General features: G+C 38.0%; 1 protein-coding gene and 1 long non-coding RNA gene across 4 annotated transcripts; one reads left to right on the forward strand and one right to left on the reverse strand.

Annotated features, from left to right (window-relative positions):
- Nucleotides 1–22864, reverse strand: LOC111260325 (uncharacterized). Of its 3 annotated transcripts, XR_002680280.2 has the most exons (11): nucleotides 22582–22864; nucleotides 20112–20325; nucleotides 10321–10419; nucleotides 9781–9860; nucleotides 7423–7635; nucleotides 5479–5699; nucleotides 3519–3845; nucleotides 3039–3147; nucleotides 2170–2651; nucleotides 1045–1092; nucleotides 1–104 (listed from the first exon to the last, which is right to left on the reverse strand). XR_002680280.2 is itself a non-coding variant. In XM_022832971.2 (9 exons), the coding sequence occupies exons 2-9, from the start codon at nucleotides 20305–20307 to the stop codon at nucleotides 2628–2630; spliced, it is 1269 nt and encodes a 422-aa protein (XP_022688706.1). In that variant the 5' UTR covers nucleotides 20308–20325; nucleotides 22582–22864; the 3' UTR covers nucleotides 1410–2627. The 3 variants fall into 3 exon arrangements, 2 of the variants coding, with proteins under 2 accessions (XP_022688706.1, XP_022688707.1); XM_022832971.2 differs by lacking the exons at nucleotides 1–104; nucleotides 1045–1092 and having other exon boundaries at nucleotides 1410–2651; XM_022832972.2 differs by lacking the exons at nucleotides 1–104; nucleotides 1045–1092; nucleotides 20112–20325; nucleotides 22582–22864 and adding an exon at nucleotides 16344–16864 and having other exon boundaries at nucleotides 1410–2651.
- LOC147753514 (uncharacterized) lies at nucleotides 5673–6593 on the forward strand. Its single transcript, XR_015311014.1, has 3 exons — nucleotides 5673–5806; nucleotides 5918–5978; nucleotides 6225–6593. It is a non-coding gene; the product is annotated as an uncharacterized LOC147753514 (long non-coding RNA).
- Nucleotides 22865–23869: the final 1005 nt, after the last annotated feature.

The raw sequence follows: 23869 nt of genomic DNA on the forward strand, positions 1-23869 counted from the left end.
TAATAATTAGCGTTTAGATAACAAAAATCCAAGTTTTTATTACCTCAGGCCAGCATTACGGTTATACCGTCACGGTTTGATGTTAGGGTGGGCACAGAGTTAATCTAAAATGTATAAAGTGTACAATTTAGTTTACGAAGATACACAAATGAAAAAAAAATATCATTATCATAATTCACAGAATATAAAGCAGGCAATCTAATTAAAAAAAAAATTTATAAAAGAAAATAACTATCGTCACTGATTGTCTGATATAGGTTTGCTGTAAATGAGGAAGTGATTCTTGGGAGTTACAACAAAAATGCATGTTAAGTCGGATCTGATTAATGCGTCAGTGTCCTCTAAATTAAATTTCTTGAAATATTTAGCAGTAAACCTATTAACACTTTTTTAAAGCCTCCTTCCCCCGCCTAATCGAAATGACCAATCCCTGGAGAAGTTATTGCTTCTATAATTATAAACATCGATTTTCACCGCCGCTTTGACGGTGCAAAGTTCGACGGCGAAATGATACTGCCTAAATATGTAAGCTTGTGAAAAAAATTGCGAAGAATCACATTAACCGACGATGATAGGTTTGATGTTAAAACAGATCTTTACTGTTCATTATTATTACTCTTAGTAGCTATTATTATTATTGCTATTACTCTAGCTCCATAGCATTTAAAGTATGTGGCAGTATTCGTGCCTAACTGTTCTAAAAACTCTCTTTTTTTTTCAAGTTTTTCAAGTAACAATTAAAAATCTTTTGAGATATAACAACTAACCTTTATAACGATGCTTCGGTCAATTCTAAAATCAGTAATCTACTCCCAAATTTCTACAGTAATAAATCATCGTATTAAGCTTTATGAACTAGGGTGAATTTGATGCCTTGGATAAGCAAACAAGCACCCTATGTTATTGCTACGAGGGTCTGAAGTCAATTTTAGCAAACGCGTGGAATCCAAAGTATATTTATAGTGACTTAATACTATTAGCGGTTCTTTGTTATTCTACTTCATGCAAATCGTTAAACCCAACAGCTACGTAAATAATGTTTACCTTTACGCTACTGTAAACAGTAGGAAATTGAAGTATGTCATGAAGAACCTGCGAAAAATGAGAAGTAGTTTGCTGAGATAACAAGAAGGAATGCTACCTATAAATACTAATAAACGGTTGTCCTTAGAACTATTAAAATTAGTTTACATGTTGTGAGCGTACGTGCATTAGCGGAAATAAAAGAAGACGCCAGCTTTATGCTGCATTATTTTACCAATGTTTTTTGAAATTACAATTAATTATTTTAGGACCGAAACCTAATATCGTAAACGATTTTGAGGCTCCTTTACGGATAGTATAGTTAACTAGCTATTTATTAATAGCAAAGAATTAGAAGACTGCTACTGAGCGGAAGAAGTGCAAAGTTAACGATCCATCACTAGAAAAAAGAAAAGCTTTATTTTTGATCACTGGCGCTATCCGTGTTCAGTAGGGATGTTAATGAGATAACGAAATATCAGTTTTAGAGAAAAATAAGTTATTGCCGTTGCAAAATTGTGACGTATGAATCAGCATTTACAATGCTGACCTGATTGCAAGTAAGTGTATTTGAAAGTGCCCCATGCAGTTTATCGTAGAAGTGGACGTCTACTTCAAACTTATTTAACACATAAATCGTGTTTAACATCTTTTATAACAGATCCTTTCAACACAGCGAAGTGCATAATACTAATAAAAGATTTTATTTCGTCCACCGTATCAAATTCGTGTAGCAGTACATTTCTGTTTACAGGTTCCAAGTAGGATAAATAATCTGCAGCTAACTTAATTTAGTTAAGTGTACCTGTGATGACCTAGTGGATAAAAGTATTTGCATACTAATTTTAAGGACACGTGGTGGTCAAGGTTCAAACTTAGGCATAGACACACGGTTCATCTCGTGATATGAGCCGACCGCCTGAGCGAATGCATAACGGCGATAATGGACGTAAAACTCGAAACACCGTCATTCAGGTTGGGTATAACAAGGTAGGAATTCAAACGTGATAATCAAAGATAATGAAATGAGCCGGCCATTTATATAAAAGATGTATCGATGATGAAATATAAATAGCATTGAACGTGTATGGACCCCATTTACTTGGAAAAGTTTTAGCATATTTACAATGGAGAACTACCTCTTACCGGTGTACTTATACAGGTCGCAGTTAAATACTTCATATGTGAAGAACTCGAATAAATGTAACTAGTACACAAATGAGTTCAGTCATGTACTTGGTTTAGTACAGGTTCCTTTTTCACGTATCTGATATTGCACACTGCAAGCATTCGTAGTAAATAAATACGGCTTCTTCCAGGGCATCGGTTTGCCATCGTGTTTTTTTAGCTCAGAATGCGACGCTTTGTGTCGCTGCTCCATGGCACTTGACTGGGCTTGCCAGTCTCAGCTCACAACAAGCGAAGACGATTTGAAAAACCCGTATAAGCGAGAGGTCATAAGCCGAACAATAGGTGGAAGCGAGATATATTTCTGAGATGCTGATTCATTTTGGATGCGTACATTCATCCGCCGCCGTTCTAAGTAAGCTGACGTCGATATTTATCTGTTGCTACTTCTCGAGCGGGAGAAGTGGTGCGTCCGACTATTCATCAAGCAGTTCTTTTCCCTGGAAGAAGACATATCAAAATGTATGATATAAGTACGGCGATGGGTTTATTACCGAACCTAGAGCCATAGCATGCAACGGAGTGCAGCTTTCCTTTACTTGTTAGGTCAACACGAGCTTACTGAACTTCTTCTAGATTTCAGATCGTAATGTTGCTCATTAAATTTACTACTTTTCCAATCCTCAGCTAACAAACATTAGCGAACAAGTGGTACTTCTTTAAGTAAACTTCAGGGTTGGGTAGCTTTTATCTTCCCGCTTATTTTGAAAGCAATAGCTGCATCTGATACTTTATCAGATGAGTGGGCAAAAATCAATTTAAAAAAAAATGCTTCAAAAATTTATATCTAGGACATAATAGAGTTATACAATCGCAAAATAGAAGACCTGTACGGGTTGAAATCGTCTGATGCCGCCCTTTGCATGCTTCTGAGGCAGCCTAACAGCAGCCTGAACAGGACCTTTTTTTCGCTGAAGCTGCATGGCCGAATTTTTGCTAAAATATTGGAATTAGTATATATTATTATTTATGGCATAGATAAATTTATTCATTCCAGTAACGGTCGTGATGCTTACTTCATAATGGCTATTGGTCTAAACGTTTGTTTCGTAGCAAACCCGCATACAATCATTGAGCAATGTGCAATCGCTTACACTTCTTTCCGAATATATTTGACAGCGTTTAACGGAACTTGGACATTTGAACGGTACTCTAATATTACTTGTTTTTTACCGATCGTGGAAAAGATATCGATACGAATTTAGAATGCGAAAAATGGCGTCCCACTTAGCCGTATACCCGTGCCATTAATAGTTGTTAGGTGTACCATTGTGTTTGATTGCAAGATCGCCCGAGCTTGTTTTTACCTTGTCGACGGTGTTGGCGATGGTTTTGGAGTAGTACTTGACGCAGTAATGATATCTGTTATTGTTAAGTTTTGGTCCACCTGAATTTCTTCGTTCTGAGCTAGTTTCTGATCTTCTTCGGTAACCATTCCTAACCATTGTCGGATCTGTTGATCTCCATGCGTCCCTCCATTAGCCGTTTTGTCCGGTTCAACTGTATCCGTAATATCACTATTTTTGCTTGCCTGGTTACCGAAGTCCACAACTCGAATACTATCGTCGGAGACCTTCTCTCCGTTAAATTCGGTCGAATTGTCGTCGGTGGATGCGGGACTTGGCCCGCCCGCTCTGCAATATGTCGATTATGCAAAAACAGGTGTGAGAAAAAGCGCAGTTCTTTTTGTTCGTCTATAGGATATTATACTAACAATATAACCCCTACTGTTCGGAATAATATATTTAAAATAACTATTCGGTTACGTCACTTGCAATGTATAACGCAAACAACCACTGGAGGACAGTCCACCTTTCCGTACATCGCTTCAAATGAAAAAAAGTAAATTAAATGATTAAAGTTTATATCGGAAGCCGCAATTAGGCATGAAACCAGTTAAAGCCATTACTCAATTAAATATAGGAAATACTATCTCACCATAGTGGAGCGAAATAAGCTAGAGAAATGTTCGTACACAGATCCAGATGTTTTTGAAAAAACAGAGGCACAGAATCATAGCTATCGCTAGCTAGAGATCTGGGCTGTACAGTGGCTGATCGATCCGTAAATCTGTACAAATAGAAAATGTATTGTAACAGGTGAAATCGATAACTGTATAAACGCTCTTTTCTCTCTTCGCGCTTTTACCTTAGCAGCTAGCGGGTTTTTGATCGAATATGGCACAAAGTGTTTCTCAAGAATACAAAGGACAAAAATGTCTACCTGAACTCTCGAAGAACCATTTTAGCATGTTACTTATTACACACATTTCAATGATACACTTCACTTGTACACCACTTTGATTATTATTATATATACAGAAAAAAAGAGGATTTTTAAAACAACTTCAGTTAGACGATCTCGACAGCAATATTTTGTAATAAACTCATCCACTTAAAAATGGACGAAGTTTTATTGACGCACCAGTTATCCTCTTTGAAGTATACAGCTATGTGTCAAATCGAAGTAATACCAACATTTCAGAGATAAATCCATCCCGCAAGAATATGCCAAACACTTATCGGCAAAGCAACGTCCTTCGCAAGTGTATACCATCTTCTATTACTGGGCATCTTCATCTAAAGGTGCGTGGCGTAAGTTAGCGTAGTAACGCTTATATCTAAAGTCAATAGATCACATTTATGGGCTACGAAGTCTCTAATTATTTGTGGGCGGGGACAAAAGCTACGAAATCTCTACACGTTATCTACATATGAAGTACAACCTCCAGAGAGTGTGAATGGATAATGTCCTTCACTTTTCAGATAGCTTATCCAATGTTTCTATAATACGTAAACTAGAATAGTATTATGCATACATGTCGGAAGCTACCATGGGATAAAGCGCAAGCAAGCTAATTTTAATATAATAGCCAAGAGTCAAATAAATTTGAAAGCTACCAGAATTATAGTATGAGAAAACTTAAGTTTAAGAATTCGTTCTAAATGCAATGATGCAAGCTTTACATAAACACTTTTCAAAAAGCTTTTGAGAGTGTAGCATATTACCATTCACATAATTAGAACATTCGACATTTGCAAGGATTCAACGAGACAAAAAGATGTCACGAAGTCTGTTAAGGCCTTCGCGAGTTCACGTCTAGGGGTACTCCTACTGCGGAGTAGTTTAACTCGGAACACTAATCATTGGATACGATTCTTACGAAAGAGGCACATATATAGTTCAATGTGCTCAATGATACCGGATCTACTGAATCTCGGATACGACCATGTTATTTTACCTAGAGACACAGGAAGCAAAGCTCACCGGCGACGAAGTTTGTCTGCCCGTCGCCGCAGAATTGCGGGCAGATCGAATTGTTTAAACAATTGTTGGAACAGCGCTTTGGTGAGTTCGTCTGCACGCTCCGAGTTTCCACCAGCGAACGAAGACGACGCAGTTGTTATCAAAAGGGACTGCAATCGCTTCCATAGTGACTGCAGACGTGACCGCGTCGTTGGAGAAGTCAGACCAATCATTCGTTCCATCTGAGAAAAACAGACGATAGGATCAATATAAGGATGATGAAGCTCCGAAAATTACGAGAGATAGTTATCAGAATGAGTGTTGATACTTTATGCGGATCTGGGTTACGGTTAAGTACTTACATCAATACCGATTGTCATGTTTTAAACACTTAGGTATTTTGTGGTATAAAAAAAAGTGTCAGAATCGAAGTGAATAAAATTTATTTTTGCTTTTACAGGTCACGTGTTTATTTACTACGTGCCTTGACTTAGATAGGACACCCGAATATTGAAGCAAAGGTTTGTTAAATAGAATTTTCGTAATTAAAAAATATCATATGGGAAAGAACCTCCGTTCTTGAAGAAAAATAGCTAAGAAACTGCCTCGATGATAACTTTTTAGGGTTAATGGCATAGGGTCCGAAACTTCGTACAGCTATAACATGTAAGTGTAAAAATCCTTTTTGTTACCACAAGATTTCTTGCATCCTGCTCCCCACCAACTCAGATCAATGTTAAGATGTGATATTCTAACATTTTTTCAAGGTTTGTGAACTTCTTGCCGCGCATGCGCATCTCATACCATTGCTTGCAAAGATATCGAAACCGAGCTTCATCGTGGTCTTAGACGATGGCTGGGCCCAGTCATTTTGGACAGAAGGTGGTTAGGAGACCTAAATTTGAGAAGATCATAAAGTTGGTGTCACAAGGAGACGCTATTAGCCCATTTCTATCGTCTGCCCAAATCACTAATCTTCCGGTAGTAAACCAGCGATGGTACAGAGCAATAAAGACTGTTGAGAATGCCAACGACGTACTTATGGACTAGAAAATCCGTTTTAAGCTTCAGTACGCCATGTCACTTTAAATGAAAGTAAGCAGGTTTTATTAAGAAGAATATATCGTGGACCTCAATGTTACAGTGGTATTAGTAAAGCGTCTACGCTATGTGCATCAGGTTTTTTTATTGGATTTGAAACTTATCACAAGCAGTTTAGTCTGTTAGGATACAGCCTACCGGTGGTGGTCCACCACACTTATTTCTTTGCACAATTCGAGTTCAGAGTTGCAAGCTCCGATATTCGAGACTGCTTTTTCTGTGAAGTATCATAGCAAAATGAAAATATACGAATCTCAACAGACTTGGTGGCAGATGCTCAACACTCTATAGAAATTTTAGCTATTCTTGTATAAAATATAAAACTTAAATTCTGTTTCCCTTTTATTTAAAAGAAGTGGCATTATTTGTGGGAATGAAAAAAAAGCATTTAGGTTGAGATGGTAGACCCAACCTGTGAGTTATGCGTGGTTTCCACCGCACATCGTGAATGAGCATTGGCTCTCATATCGCAGCTAGCGAATATCATTGACAGCGTTGCGGTATTGTCCGACAACTATCAAACAAAGGCCTATTCTCGCTTTCCCTCTATTTCGGACACGTATTTCTAACGCATAACTGTTTGTGCCGAATTGGTTAGAAGTGGATTTGTACACGGCTTGCATGAAAAGCGCTTCTTCAACCTAACATGTCATGTTTGTAGACATCACTTTGTAAATGCAATACATTTTTCTAGGTACCCTTCGACACCCAAAGATGTTTGAAGTGTTTGTCCTGTATAATAAGTCGTTCTGAGCGTTAATTGAATATATAAAAAAAAAATTAAATAAGAGTGTGTTTGTGCACTGCGGATGTTTATATGAGTACGAGTGCTTAAATATTCGATAGTTTAGATGCTCTACTAACCGCTTGCCCAAATTCACTAGGTTTATAGTTTTCAACCATGTTAGAGTCGACAGGAGTGTAATGGGATACCACTGCTGTATCTCGACGCTCACGATGACGCCTTATCGATCCCGCGAGTTCGTTGAGACAAGTCGGATTCTCTGGTAGGGGCACAGTAAGCTTCAGCAATCGGTCCAAGCCAGCCTGTCGTTTTGCTGCCATTTCTTCTCTTATCTAGATAAAATGGTTAATATACAATTTACAACAACAGGTTAGGGGTTTGCGTTCTTAATTTTCTACATTTTAGGATAACTGTACGTAGGAATAAAATGTGTAATTAGTTAATCAAATGTAGGGCAATTTACCGTTAACGTCAAAACGACTACTTTTAAATCCCTGAAAGCACCCTTTCTCATGGAATTAATCCACCATAAAAGTATTTTAGTTTTAATTAAACTAATAATGATAAATGAGATTCAATAGTTTAACTTATAAAGTAAAGTTAAACTATTGCATCTCATTTATCATTCTGTCATATGCAACGGAAAACGCCTGTACTCCATAGAGATAGCGGGACGAAATTTTACACTGAATTGTTACGGTAGCGATGTTTCTAGAAAGAGAATTCAGTAACATATTCGTGTTCTAGCGTCAGAAGCCTGCGCGAAGGACGGACCGGGTATTAGTTTGAAGACTTCGAGGAATCGACGATTTTTAGACGCGTTTGCTTCGAAATGAACGGTGGGAGAAGCACGAATGCGGTAGACTGAATGCTGGTAAGAAATGCTGCGAAGATTTGTCACTACAGCAGCAGTCGACATATCTTTGACTCGCCCTCATATATAATGTAAAAAGCTTGCACGGGGGATTCTACATTATATAAAATTGAAAGTACCCGCTATGTAAGTACGAGTAAATTGAGTTTCACCACCGGGACTAGTTGCGACGAGACTCATTCGTCCGAGTCGAGAGAGATTCGTTACTATCTATTTCTGATAAAACTACTTGTTTAGTTTCCCTGGAATTCACAATTGTGTGGAATTGTGCGTTGTACTGCCAGTACAAGTTCGCGGTAGACCATAGCGCCATGCTAGGTTTGTAAATACCGTAAGAAGGTAAATAAAGTGTTAGTAAATAATTATGGCCATCTGTCATATTTTCGAGGCATCTATACTCAAGACAGTTGCTTTATACAGCACACATTTACGTCGGTCAGGTCCATTGCTTCGACCGCCCGCACTAGCCCACGCGTTTTTATATCAAACCACATAACTGGCTTAAAGAAATAGAGCATAAGCTGGTACTGAACCGAACGTCGTTTTGCTTTACTCTAATTAGAGAAAATAATTAAATGTATATGAATTAAACAAGTGCAAATTATCGACTGAAGCTAAATGGCTGACATGTCTGATAACACGAAAAAATGTTTTGAGTTTTATGTCCGTTAAACACCGTATTGGACGGTTGTCTCTTTGCGTGAAACGCGATGTCGAACGTAATCTGTATGACGTGCTTTTACGCCTCATAGTAAGGCAGATGTATTGCCACTGCGACAACACTGGATCGCACCTAATTGGGAGTCATCCAAATTAGGTGTGCAAACATTCAAGGCGTAACGATTATTCTTGTAGGGTACGTAAAATAATGGGCCGATAATGAGTCTTTGCATAGAAACGCAAACGAGTGGCGTGAAATAAGTAAAATTGTTCTTTTTATCATAACGGCTAACTCAGGCCGTTGAGTTAGGGTACACTGTCCTATTCTATCAGTTGAGATTAGCTATAGTTTTTGTTATAAAAGCGGTAAAATAGCAAAAGAGCTGGTTTCATTACTTGATTCAGGTTAAAAATTGACGAACCTAACCTTTTTTCAAGATGCACAGAAGACTGTGACGCGAAATGATCACATGTAGGACAAATCGTACTCAAGACGCGCCTTAAATCGTAAATTATTTCGGAAATATTCAGGTTTATCAAAAACACCCTACAATGTACTTTGTGTTTTTTGCACTGAGCAATTGTCGCTGGTGTCTTCGATGCCATATGGTTATGCTGGTTATTAAATGAAAGGAGCTATTTATGATACCCAATCGACACTAAGCCGTGTGTTAATAAAGTACTAATTACTAAATACACGTGGAACCGTGATTAGGGTTCAAGATCAGACAAAGTCAGATTTACAACAAATTTAGATGCATAATAAACACTATAAGTTTACTAAGCCATTATAGCCCTCGCACCTTATAGGCAATTTTCTATAAAACCGTTGAAAAAAAAATATATATATATATATATATATCTTACTAGCAAATCTTACTTGCTAGCTACTATTAATATCATAATCTACAAAACGGTATAACGAGTCGCTAATATTTCTTACCTTAATGTACTTTTTTCGTTCATAGACAGATCTTGACGGATGTCCCTTTAGTTCTCCAGCCTCATTTTCATTACCACGTCCTGAAAGATTTAAGATAAAGTTAGATTTATTAGAGGGCTTGTTCTTGCGCTCGCCAATATCTAGGTGGGTCTAAAAGTGAGTCTTGATTGTACAATCTATCTTAATTTGATATCATTTTGTTGATTTCCAGCAGAATGAACAACGTAGGTGTTGCAGACATATAGAATTAAATAGGTGAATAGTTATCCTGTTATTATTTATTATTAGTTTATTATTAGTTATAATAAAAATTAGTTATAATTAGTTATAAATAGTTAATAAATAACCTGTTATAGCTCGTACATTTGGGCCGTTTTTGAATAGTAATAGAATATTCCAGTAATTAAATGAGTAAATTGACAAGTTTTATTGTTACAGAATGAGCCCTTGAAGTGGCCAAATTTTTGAAAAGGACCAAAAACGTTTCATGGCAATTTAATATCGATTTTCCTAAAATTAGGTAAGAGATAAGATACGAACCGTAAAGGTGATCCCCTATAAAGAGGACTTTAGGGAATTTTTGGTGATATGGTTGGAACCAGTTCCTGATTAAAGGTAAGTTGATCCTCGAGAGAGGCCCTGTCATTAAAAATGAGAGAAAGCAAATGCAGAAACCATTTAATTATTGAAGTAGCTCAGCTTGTAGCTCTGGCAGCATAGATCATTTTCATCACTGAAAGGAATAAAAATAACCAATCAGTGCGACTTATGCGCGATCTGAAAGGCAAAGCTAAACGTGACCTATATTTTTTGTTTTTGTATTTACCTATTGAATGCTCGCGGCCAAACCACGAGATTCATAAAAATAATTCTAAGCAACCTTCTTTATAAAGAAAATACTAAATCAACGAAATCAACAACAGATTATTTTGTTACAGTGACGACAGATAATGGGTCATCAAGGTAGGTTAGAATTTCTGAAGTTATATCCTTAATTATACCCGTATACTGTGATCACACAGATTTTGATGGACGGCATCTGTTACTAAGTAAACAAAAATTAATAATCAAGTACTACTGAGGTAAGGGTGCAGATGTTCAATGAAAGCTGATAGTAAGGCAAAGGGATTATATTGAACACAAAACAACGAAACAAGCTTAGCTGGCCATATATTCCAAAGGTCACCTCTGAAAATTGCTGTAAGCAGTGAGTGAGCAGGCAACGTGTAGAAACACAAAAATAGGTATAATGAACTCCAGTTTATCGTCCATCCCAAAAGAGAGGAGTCGTCAAGGAGCGGATGGGGAAATGTGGATGAGTGAAAGGGGATCGTCCATCTCGATTCAAAAATACGGACACAGTTGATCCACCGAAGACACGTTTCTGTTTGTGATCGGCTAAACGATTATAGAGCCATTGGGGTAATAATGAATTATGTATCAGCGACTCCATCGACTCCGAATAACCTCCGAGATCCGCCAGTGAAAATTTACTCCCCGGGGGGGGGATTTACCTAACTCGCTTACGTCACATACAGCCTCGTTGGCATCGCTCCGACTGGCAGTGTCTGGAAGATAATGAACGGGTGGTTTATAATGATATACGATAAGATCTATGCCACTAATTGTACGCAATTCAGTTAGGAGTTCGAAGGCAGGTGCAATGCCCAGTGCTATCAGCGCCGATTGCGGAGGCAGTAGCTTTAGAAGAAGTGACACGGTTCTAACTAGAGAAACGATATTAAGCTTCCCCTGTTGAAAAAATCAGATGTTAGCTGTTGCGCCGATGGACTTTAATTAAAATTTCTGAAGGGACGAAAGGGAAAAAAGAGTCGCATAATTAATCACATAGAAACAAATTGCAGTAGAAACAAAGTACCAAACATTTGTTTTTCATACGCCCAACTATTTTAGTCAACTTTGAATGTCAATTTTACTTTTAAGTAATCGAGTGTCTACTTATACAATGATTTATAAATACTGTGCCTTTTGTGTTGTATGTTCGAGGTAATCAACATGTGGTATGATTTTTCGTAGTGGTATATATCGAATGTTGACGCAGCGAGTACTGCATGTTCACGAAACATCCTACAGAGTCGGGTAACCGAAAATGTAATTATTTTAAAAGGGGTCATTTCTGTTTAATCGAAAATGAAATTTCTGGCTCGTCGTTCGTGGCGGAGTTGATGTTAACGTGTATTATCCGCTTACTAATAAACCAATTTGTGAATATAAGCGATTCGAATGAAAGGAGGAAACGTTCGCTGGAAAAAACGTCAAATGCGTCAAACACTTGGTCATATCAGTCAACATAGCGCGGAGTTACTTCACTCCGTGCTATTGCACTTCCGTCTGGTGATAATGCCGGCTGCCATTTATCGCTAAATACTATGTCGATAAACCCTGTATTACTATTAAGATAGCATCTACTAGACATAAGCATCTACAGCGTCTGCCTCTTTTTGCTGGTCCAGCAGACATCTCCCGCCCCTATCTATTGTATAATGTTTACCGTTCATCCAAATAACGACAATACCTGTTGTGCGGAGCGTCCGCATTGCGACGTGCACATACATCACTCATGCACACAGAGTGAACGTTACTTTTCTATCTATTTAACGTTATTTAGTCGTTATTTTTGATTCTAGCTATCAGTTGATTGCTGGAAAAGGGTCTTCACAATGTCCGCGACCACGGAGCTCCGAAGACCGATCATAGCAAACATTGACCCACAGTTTCCGCCACTTTATCAGTTTATCTTGCGTAGGCATCTTTAGTGTTCAGTGATTCGTTTTAAAGCATACTTGTACAATACATACAATACATACAAATGGCATATTCTTTACTGGCAAGTATTCTCGCGACCAACGTGGGACTTGAAGTTGAAATTGCAAACAGGAACTATTGAATTCGCCAAATAAGTTTAAACTAAGGGACCATTGATCAGGCTTTCCTTGCTTAAAAACTTTACTGAATTATAAACGCAAATCGAACACTGACTAATTTTCAAATAAAGCCAAAGAAGAAAAAAAGCCAAATAAAGCAAGAGAAGAAAAAACACCGCCTAAATTTATACTGTGTTATTATATAGATAATACAACGTGGAAACATATACCTAATTTACCATTCGAATATTTAAAGTAGCAACAAAGATAGTAACAACTTTTAGGCAGTCAGGTGTGCGCAACAACAAAAGTCTCACTTTATCATAGAACTAGGCACGCCAAACCTCTCCACTATTAAACACGAGCGACAAGCCTTGTGTCAAAATTACAAATCAGTCACCAAAGTGGCAGATAGGCATTCGTACATTCATAGCTCTGAAGAAAATTCGGGAAAAAATTCAATACTGCAAAATGGCTGATGCTCCGCTTGCAGAGGCTCTTAAATTGTAAAGTCATCAGGAGTGCCAACAAACGGCTAACGTCAGTTGCTTTAGTGATTTATTCCGATAAGGGTTCTCATCCTGACTGCCATGTTACCTAGAGCTACTGGCGTCTAGAGAAAGCACCATTTCAGCTAGACAGATGGAACTGCTACAAAGGAACTTGTTTTTGTAACATATTAAGCCTACATTTTTTGCAACATACTTAGAATGGCGTGTAGGAAAAAATCGGGTTAATGGCCCCATATCTCTCCGCTACTGCGACCGCTATACGAAAATCAAATATCAGTTGCAAGTACAGCGAATGTGAACTTTCTGCGAAACTGTAAAAATGTTAATTGTAGGCAATCCCATTTGGTCTTTCGTGCACTACTATTTTATGGTTGTGGTCCATTGGATTTGTATGTATTTTTATTACGGAGTACAACTCAGTGAGACACTGATAGGATAGCAATTTTTATTTATACACACAAACTGTTTGGGAAAAAAAGGGGTGCTCGACTGTTATGTTGGATAGGGCGTCTAATGCCGAGAATATTTACTTTACTCGGCGCGTTTGCTGTCTTTATTTCCTCCTAGCAAAAAAATTAGATTCTGTTAGGACTCTGCAAGGTCATATTTGACCAGTATAGATGCTATTACACTTTTTGCCCACTATTTATGCAAATTTGGACCCTCAGCTTTACGGCATCAAAGCGAAGCATTTATTACAAATCGTTTCATCCTCTAAAAAATGACAGATTTCAATGGAGTAGGTCGTAGCTGCTTGGGTCACACGTAACATTAAATGAAAAACGACTCATAATAAGAGTGAAAAAGGAGTGATATTTGGAGACAAATTCAAATCTCTCGCAAATGACTTCCTTTTTGATGAATGAGTCTTTCTAATTCTACGCTGGTCACGTACCGGAGATAGATTGGTAACTAACGATGCCGTTAGCAGGAGAAGAATGCATATTATAAAAAGTTCAATTATTTAAATTTGAGTATGGGCTCTTTGAAGAATCATCGGCTAATAAGGAAGACACTATTCTCCGACGGGAAATTGACTCAGTTTGATAAGCTAGCGTTCCCACCAGTTCAAGGGGCATGCCATACCCCTAAGTTTTTAACGAACGCAACCTGAATTTATACGTTACATAACATACGTTATTATTTACGTTATATACAGCAAAAAAACAGAACTAAGGCAAGACTTTCTATCAAAGTCTTGCCTTAGTTCAAGCACCGCGTCTTTGGACATCGTGCAGCCTAGCGACGTTTGACTCAGCTGCGCGGGAAAACGAAGCTGGAGTTGGTTCCGTTCTAATCGTGTTCTCGTTATCCGAATTTCAAAAGGTCTTTGATGATATGCCTAGTGAAAACCATTGCTTTGTTTAGAGCATGACAAGTATCAGAAATTTAACAATTTCATACGGAGCTTGATACACGAAGTCGAAACGAGGATGGGGGAGGGAGTACTTCAAAGCACATGCATTCTGTTTTCCATCTTCTTCTTCAAGTGATATAGTTGTGCGCTTAAGCGACTAGGTTTTTTTGTTAAAAATTACTGTCGATATTAACTACTGGACCTGATAAAATAAAAAACGTTCCTTATACATGCTTTGTCATTCGCACATCAATCAGGATACGTACAAAAGTGTATTGATTGCGAAGCCCTCGACAAACCTTTGCTTAAGAAATCTAATGACTTCAGAAGGTTTTCACTACGCCATTCAAATGAAGATTCCGCGCGACGGTTGGCCTACTAGCGTCCTGAAGCAAAGTGCTGTATAAGTGCAGCTCGTAGCTATCAGTTCCTTGGTATGTCCTATAGCCAATGCTAATTTTTTGAGAAAAATACACTTGCACATCTAAAGAGAATGTATTATAGCCTTGGTAGGGTTCATGGAGCTGTGCTGGTCAACGCTGATTTTTTTCCCACTTGATCCTCTGTAAACCTTAATACACCTTGGCGATATTTGTCGTATATTCTTTAGGGAAATCATCTGAACTTATCCATATTCTGCTTATCAGCATGCGGAACATCACGAAAACCGTTTGATTTTTAAGTGATTCTTTGATTAGCTTTGATTAACGAAGGAGAAAAATTGTTGACTGAAATCTACATTTTACAAGTTTTTGTGAACAATTTTAAGTAATTCCATCACTCCATAATAGCGGACGCACGTTTCGGTGGCGACGGTGGAAATTGTTTAGAACAAGGTTCGACATTTGCGCTTATTTTTTCAAAAACCACTTATATATAGCCCTAAAAATGCGTTCATTCATAAGTTCATTGTAATGTAGCCAGCGGTTTTCTGATTTTTTTTTGAGACGCGGTAATAAACGCTGTCGACAACTTGTAATAACGGTACAACATCTATTGAAATAGCTAGCTGATGGACTATCTACTTTGTTATTCATAATGGCATTTGCTGTTGGGTCATATTTATTCAGAAGCAGTGACTTGTATTAGGCTACTGGACACACACAACTTCACTGGTTACTTGAAGAAACACAAAGTTAATTAGTTCAATTGTAGGGTCAAAAACAGGTCAATATGCTTAAAACTTCGAAAAAAATCTCTGCTGTTTGGACGACGTCCAGTTGTTATCACCAGCCGTCACAAAGTGTATATCGCTGTTTTTTTTAGATAGACATACACAAACATAAACAACTTCAATAAAGCACTTTCGCTTTACGTGCAAATATGCTCTTTGATATAGCCTTCACAATATTTTTTATCCTTCTACTTTTGAGAAGTTTATAACAGTCATGATAATTTTCAATTGCATGCTTTTTACGCTCGACAAGGAGCTGATGGCAGATTGTAATTTCTCCGCTTCGAAAATGTTTGCCGGCATTTTTTTAGGCAGTGAACGTACTCCTAATCACAGAAATTGATGGCTGTGCTTGCAGCCTCATTACTAAGTTGAAATTGAATAATGAATGAAAAATTGCATTGTGTAACAATGACTAAAACCAAAGAGTAGTGCGTAAGCATATTTAAAAAAGCAACAAGTGAATATAGTTAAGTTTATAATGCATCATCATAAAAATATATAATATGACATTTTATACGCACTGGCGTTGACGGAAGTCATAACAAAGTGATCCAACTAACTTGGACCTATACGTGGTCAAATGGTGCCTTATGTAAAACATTTTTTTTTTTAATTTCAGGGGCAATGCGTACCTTTCTGTGCATACATGCGTATCAATTCCAGTAACTGAAGTAGAAATGTGTTTAGTATACATCAAGTTCGCCGCGACCATTATGCACTGAAAACGTTTCTTTTATAAATGTTACTTCTGACATAAACATCTTAGTTCCGAAATTAGCGGGAAAAAAACGAGTTTCATTATTATCCTGTGTCCAAACTTAGCAAGGTTTACATCAATTTATAAAAATTCGCTGTCGACATGCGTTATTTAGTTAACTAGCAGCTAGATAAGTTTTTTGGGGCTCGTCTTTTTCTTGTTGTTCTTCGGCTTTTCTATCGTTGACCTGCTGCTGGTATCACTTGCTGTGGGACTGCCCTATTTCCGGACGTCTGGCAACTGAACCAGCTGTGAATCGAAACGCATAGCACTTTAGCTCTTTATTCCTTCGAAAGCGACAGATTCATTCAAAAGCGTGGATTACTCAGATGTGCCCAAAGGTAAAATGGAGGTTTAGGTTCTGAATGGTTGGAATGAAGGAGAATATGTCTCACGATCGTTCGTTATGACCACTTGAGCAGACAGCGCAATGACTGACGACCCTCAAAGGTGTACGCCGTGGCGCTGCTATCGGACGACAATAACAACAAAATCGCTTTTCAGCGCATTGCTATGTAGAATAGCATTTAACAACAATAGGTTGCTACGAAGCAAAATGTTCATTAACAGTGAGGAACTATCGGCCGCTATGAGGCATTATTTTTAACGGTACTTCGGGATTGATACATCGAGGCATCTAGCAGGATCTGACGAAAACGCTCGTTGTAGACAGCTTTATATTTTCTCCGATCCCAATTTATCAAACACGACAGATTGTACTGTCAAGAACGTATTAGAATTATAGCAACCTTTGCCATTATTACTATCGGATTGTTTACCGTTGCTTGGAACAAAGGAATTTTTATGGAAAAATGATTAACCCTTTCATTACGCGTAAAAGTACTACGATTGCTACTAAGCTAAGATGCACACTGGCTTTGATACTTTTAAGCTTATTTGAAACAATGCGCGCATGGCTCCTGGTCGTGAAACGGGTTTTCTGACGTGTTACAGATGACAGTCTGATCGTCACGTTCTTTTATATTCTTACATATTTATATACGTTTAGGATTCGCTCAAAATTATCAGTTTTCACTGTATGTATGAGCAGTTTTAGATGATAGGTTCGGTAATGGCCGAAGCGATAGCAAGAGTGGTATAATAAGCGTAATTTAGCGTAAGCCACTGATTCGAGTCCCGAAACATCCACGCGAAACTATAGTGGCCGAGGTCGGTCAAAGAATAAATTCGCTTTTTAAGTCTAGATATTACCTAATATTTGCAGAATTGTCGCAATGGCTCCATGTGCGCTTCCGATATACTGAATAGAATCTAATTGAGCAATTCAGGTAATTCAACAATGGTGAGAGCTTTCGAAAATGCTTGTACTGTTCTACTTGATATATGATATTTTAGCAAAGGCGATGGGGGTCGACAAATTTTAAAAAAAAAGTATGACACCTCCAAGCAAAAAAACGCGACCTATAACGCTGTCTATGGATCTTAATCATTTGATAACTTTATTAAGCTCTCTATTACTACCATACCGCGAATATTGTATACATTGTCCATATATTTCCGTCTCTGGCTAGCTGCAAACAAAAATGATCCCAAACAGTCGTTAGAGGAAAAGCAAGACGAAGCGGAGGTGTCTGTTTTTGAATCGATACGGGTCGATTTATCTAGGACCGTACAAAGACGGCCAGCATCTTTACTTATGTATATAATTTTTTTTTTTTTTTTTTTCTGTTTTTTACGTTCTCTCTCGTACGTGTAATAGTTAGGTATAGGGTACAAAGAGAAAAATACCGGAACGGTGTGTCACGGGGTTTTATAACGTTGACGAATATTGTATAACAGCAGATGGCACTCTCTGAAGATTCATGAAACGACAAAGGTCCGTTCTTTGTCGTGAATTCAAACAACTACTTCTTTCAAAACGGAATCTAATAAACCGTCACAACTAGTATCTCGGTATGATCTCAGTAGAAAAAATAATCGGGTGAATAGAGCTTAAGAAATAATCCTCGACTTTAGAATGTAATTATTTTGCAACACCTCGGTACGTGTAGTAGCAGCTGCCGGATAGGTTATCGGACGAGCAAAATGCATATACGGTAGACCTTCCGAGCTTTACGATCGGTACCGGCGTTCGGTATTCCATCATACGGCTCGTCCGTAGAAGTGCACGAGGCGTGTCTGCGCCCGCACAAAATCCTCAAGTTTTAATGCGCTGCCCACTACGCCATCATCAGAACTTGTGCAAATCTATGATAAGTTCTGTAACAGCGAGATGGGTAATTATTGGTGAATGTTGGGAATTCAGCACCAGGTTCAGCTAAAGACAATATATCCATGCGCAACTAACGCGTGTGGCCAAAACAAGATTTTATTAGTATCTTTTCCTCCATTACATCATAATGTGCGACCAATGGAAGACTGGCACTCGTCATACCAGTGCAGGCCTGTATATCTGATATCAGAAAAAGCAAAAGTAGAATCTACCCTTTCTATGGTCGTGGCGTTTGTTTTATTTCCCTGTATAGAGTTTTGCTTTTCGACCGATGATGCAAACTATGCAAAAGCTTTCGTTCCGCCCCTCAAGGCATTGTCACCCCATTGACAACAACGACAGTAAGACATTATCAAACACAGGATATTCCCCTTCTAAAAAAATAACGTAGAGTGCAACGCAACCAATCGGAGCTTATCTCGGAACCAGCGAGATAAGCTCCGACTGTCGGATATATCTGACATTTGGTGAAACGAATAAGTAGGACAAGTAAAACTTACTATGCCCAAATACGATATCTGTTATATATTGATCGCCAATTAGCGAAATCAATGGACGCACGATGTGCAATTTGGTGCTGTTGTTCTATTCCCACCCAATATAAACTACTCGATTTGAGTACCATGATAATATATCCATCACTTTGAAAAAAGGCGAATCTCTGATTCAATTTATGGAAATAGTTAATGCGCTATTTGTCAAAGGACACACTTTTGCAGGCGATAGATAGGAAGCAAACAATCACCAAATGTTGCTAGAAGCAAGTCTTATACAGCCTACCCGTGATATTTTAAATCTATCCAAATAGGAAATTATCGTTAAAAGCTTTTCAGTGTGTATTATTATTCTATTTAGATACATATGCAGGAACTTTAATTGCAAATTTTGCATTCAAAGTTAGCTAATAACTTACCTTTAGTCAGATGGGCACCTGTATCTTAAGCATTTGTAAACAATTATACATGTACACATATTATATCTATATATTATATATACGTATTATAATATCGCCGATCATTTAGCTATGGTTGTTATGGCCTATCAATGAAAATTATACATGTATTATTTTCATTGATAGGCCATAGAATCATTTCGGAGTTTCTCACTACAATGATACTAGTGTATCATATAAGTGTATGGCTCGTAAAACACATATATGGTCTTGTTGCAATGTAATTACTATTAGAAAATTTAAAAAAAAAATAATCTAGATGGTTCAACAAATATTTTATGACAGCAGTTCCTTCGACACTTGACTGGGTGTTTAACACCGTTTCCTCTGCTGTCGTCAGCTAGACAGGATGCGGTCAATATCTAGAAATAGTATTAAATCGCATACCATAATATTATCAACAATGTGACCGAATTATTATATGCAATAGGCATTTCATTTAGAAGATAGCGACTTACTAGAATTAACGTGCTGGTCTTGTATAGCTCTGGCATAGTTCTGTGAAAAAGCCTTTGTTGACTTGAGTTGGTCAGCAGCCGTACTAGGACCTATTTCAAGGGCATGACAGCTGTTATGTAGAAAGGACCTTCCAACGACCAGCAGAACTGGCCAAGAAAAAGCCATGGGTAGACAATTGATTCGTCTGCGCGTCATATGAGGTCTTCGCTTAGTCTGAAAGGGAACCGTTCGTTTTAGATTCATGTATCTATTACAGTGTGTTCCGGGTATACTGTGAACCCCCTGGTTATAACGTATGCTTTAAGAGCGCAGACGAGATATACTACAATAACAATACTAGGTGTTTTAGAGTGTTTCGATGATATCACTCTTCAAAGTTTCATTCCCGGCAATTTTCAAACAAAACTCGTCCGTCGTTTCGAAATTACAGATGTAACTTAAATAAAATAATTCGGTTGCGAAAAAAGTATGTTACATGTAAAAAAAAAAAAAAAAAAGCTTATTGTATTACCAGTTTGGCCAACTAAGCGTTGGCAATTTCTTTAACCACACCTATTCACATGTGGGCATAATAACGTACGTACGTGCTATAGATTTAAGCCCCATAAGGAATCGATACTTGGCGTATGACACACTGCACCCTAATTTAAATAGGTCAGGTCGAATTTTCTGGGAACCTAAATCTTCTGGGTTATATAATAATATTATTAATCAGTATTCGAAGCAGCCTAAAGTATGTATTTTAGCACGTACATGCATAGGAAAGTAAAAAGGACGGATGTACCTAATATACAATAGGCGCATATTGCATCTTGTTCTTTTTATGAGTTTAGACTATCGTGACACTGAGTGTGCTTCTAATAGACCTCGTTAGTTAGTAGATAGTTAAAAAGGTTCACTACCTTTGGGGCAATGAGAGGTGGCCACCTGTTTCTCTCTATTTTTCCTGTCGTTGCGTTTAAAAAAAGACCAGCGACGTCATGCAGAGTATGGCCAGTTGAAACTGGCAATTATTTACAGACAGAATGAGCACTTTAGCTACTGTTTAATTGGAACGAAATGGTATACGGCAGTCGAAAGGAATTATGACCTTTAACCAAAATGTTGCTTTCTCATGAGTTTTTCCCAAACCATAATAATTTACGTACGGCCTAATAGCGTGTTATTATTATTATTGAAAAGAAGACAATGTGAGATCATTTCAGGACAAATAGTTTTTTTTTCTGTGGACCAGTACGAGATGGATAATTAAATATGGATATTTTTCAGGATAAACAGACTGAAAACGACCTGGATCCTGCAACGTAAATCAAATGCATGTATTAAGACTATACGCCTGTACTCACGTACCTGGCTATAGTAATTTAAAGCTTGCATTTTTTACTTTCAAGATCAATCTTAATTAAAACAAGTGACACACATATACATATATATATATATATATATATAGGGGCATATGTCAATAAGTTAACTATTATCACGGAATATTCAACAAACTTTTCTATGATCGCTATTTTTTACGCGCAAGATAACTGTTAACCTATTTCTATCTTTATTTCTGTGTCAACTGTAGGCCAACATTCTAAACGTACTTTTGCCCCTTCGCTGCCCCTATTGAATGCATGGCAAGTATGGCACGGAAAAAACAAAAAATCAACGTGACCACATTTGCAGAAGTCGACTTTTGGACTTTCATTCCATTCCAGATGATTGCTTCAAAAACCAAAAGGTGTGGAAGTTAAAGTCGAGCAATTGAAAGAAGTATACGAAGAAGACCAAAAATACAGGCTAAAACTCTGGCAAGCGGGGTCAATCTAGCAGGCAGAGAGTATAACTAGAAGAGTTCTTTAATGTCTTTATAGTACCACAACGATCTTACTATTTGTCGCACAGATCCACGTATTTTAATTGCAGGGATCAGTTTTTCATTAGAGTGTGTGTTAAGCAAGTACCTCGCCTCAGCAAGGCAGATGGTGGCAAAGGAAATAAAAAAATGTAAAGTTATTAAGAAAAAATCGTTACTGTTTAAAGTCGATATCAACGAACTATGCATCATCGTAGTCGACACGGCTTTGCCATACTCATTGAACCGCAACACAGAAGACTAAACAAGAACTTAATCAAACAAAGAATCTGGATATTACCTCTCCAATAGAGTGTATATCAGACAGGCATTGAAAGAAGACTGTGCTGAAACGGGTCACTATACATACGGTGATTAACAAACAGATGTAGGTTAATAGATCTAGCTATTTTATAGACTAATGGCTTTCTGTTTAGACGTATTTTGACTTAGAGCCTCAATGTCATGAATGAACAAGTCCAGCAATTTACACACTCATAACCAATCATTTAAATCACGTAAATTCCAGATAGCACACACTACAATAGCCAATGAAACGGGGTATTGCTAACACATATGATATATTTAATATTCTTTTCAATCTAGCTCGAGTTCATTATACGTACCGAATAGCTAGAGATAATTAGTTGTTAGGCATAGCAAGGAGGCCTGACGTATGGTGTGTGCAGATTTGCCACCATTCACAGCCACAAGTATTCTGATTTCTGTCTACTGAAACTAGCACACGTAGGCAGATCTCTAATTTAATAGCAATTATTGGCCACAACAACTATCGTATTATGGTTGTCTAAAAATCGGAAACCAATGTTTGGCGTTAATTTAGCACAGTTCATGACGCATTTACGGAACAAATGCTGCTATTCTAAATCGATACGACCGTTCCGTACGACAGTGGACAGGGGTCTGAGCATCGCGCGTTTCGCGCTTACGGTGCTACGGCGAACACGGGGCGGAAGCTCCGCAGAAGAGAGGGTTTGCGTCCGCAAGTTTCGGGGAGAAGGTTCAATAACGAAAGAAAGGTTAGACGAGCGAGAAAAAAGTGTAATTGCGTCAAACATGAAGACGGAAAAAGTTCTTTTTTTCCATTGCGATATTGTGTCGTGTGGAAAGGCTAACTATTGAATAGAAGAGCTATAATATTGCGCTGCTGATTAGTATCTAACCGTCATACAGTTATACCGAAATGGACACCTGGCCGTTTGTAAAAGAATATAGCGTTCGTCGTTCATCGTAAGTAATTAATCAGATCAAGTCGAAGATATAGGACGCACTTTTCGCGAGCCTTTTCCACTAATCACGTATCGCCTGAGGCAATCATCCATGTGTATTCCGGGATAGCATTAGGTTAACGGCGTAACTAGCAGTTATGGTTTGAGCCGAATGCTGACCTGGAACATATTACTGCGAAACGTTTTTGTAAATAGTTCCGAACGAATAGCTTTACTGCAACTCAGCATCGTTTCTATGAGACACCAACGCTTCAAGGTAAAGCTACAGGCGCACATAGATAAATATGAAAACCGCTTGGCAACTACTTTGCCTCGTCTACGACGTACAGTCTTTTTGGGTAACACCGTAGTTAGCGCAACTTCGCTAAATACACATTCTGGTTGCACGTCGTGTCCTTTTCAGACGCATAAGATTGTCCTAGTTCCACCATTTCGAATTGTCCTCCTTTTACGATAGCAATCTGACTTAATTTGTACTATTCTCTGTTGTTTTTTTATTAATGTGGAGACACCATTTTTCACCACCGGTAACAATTCTGTATACACACCTGTCATTGTGGTTCTGTGTTGCCAGACTAGCTCCTCAGCCAGTTGGAAGTCTGTTACTTGGGATATTCGTCAACTCGGAACGGTTGATCAGGGTGGGACACTCTCTACAGCTAAC

The sequence above is a fragment of the Varroa jacobsoni genome, unplaced genomic scaffold (assembly GCF_002532875.2).
Source record: "Varroa jacobsoni isolate VJ856 unplaced genomic scaffold, vjacob_1.0 scaffold_429, whole genome shotgun sequence".
In the NCBI taxonomy this organism is placed as follows: domain Eukaryota; kingdom Metazoa; phylum Arthropoda; class Arachnida; order Mesostigmata; family Varroidae; genus Varroa; species Varroa jacobsoni.

Bases quoted from the DNA above. Each gene is read 5' to 3' on its own strand.
- LOC111260325 (XM_022832971.2), bottom strand. From the start codon at position 20,307: ATGACGCGCAGACGAATCAATTGTCTACCCATGGCTTTTTCTTGGCCA. The intron at 10,420-20,111 runs GTAAGTCGCTAT...TTTTAATGACAG, and splicing joins AGACCAGCACGTTAATTCTA to GGCCTCTCTCGAGGATCAAC. The intron at 9,861-10,320 runs GTTCGTATCTTA...TAAATCTTTCAG, and splicing joins TATAGGGGATCACCTTTACG to GACGTGGTAATGAAAATGAG.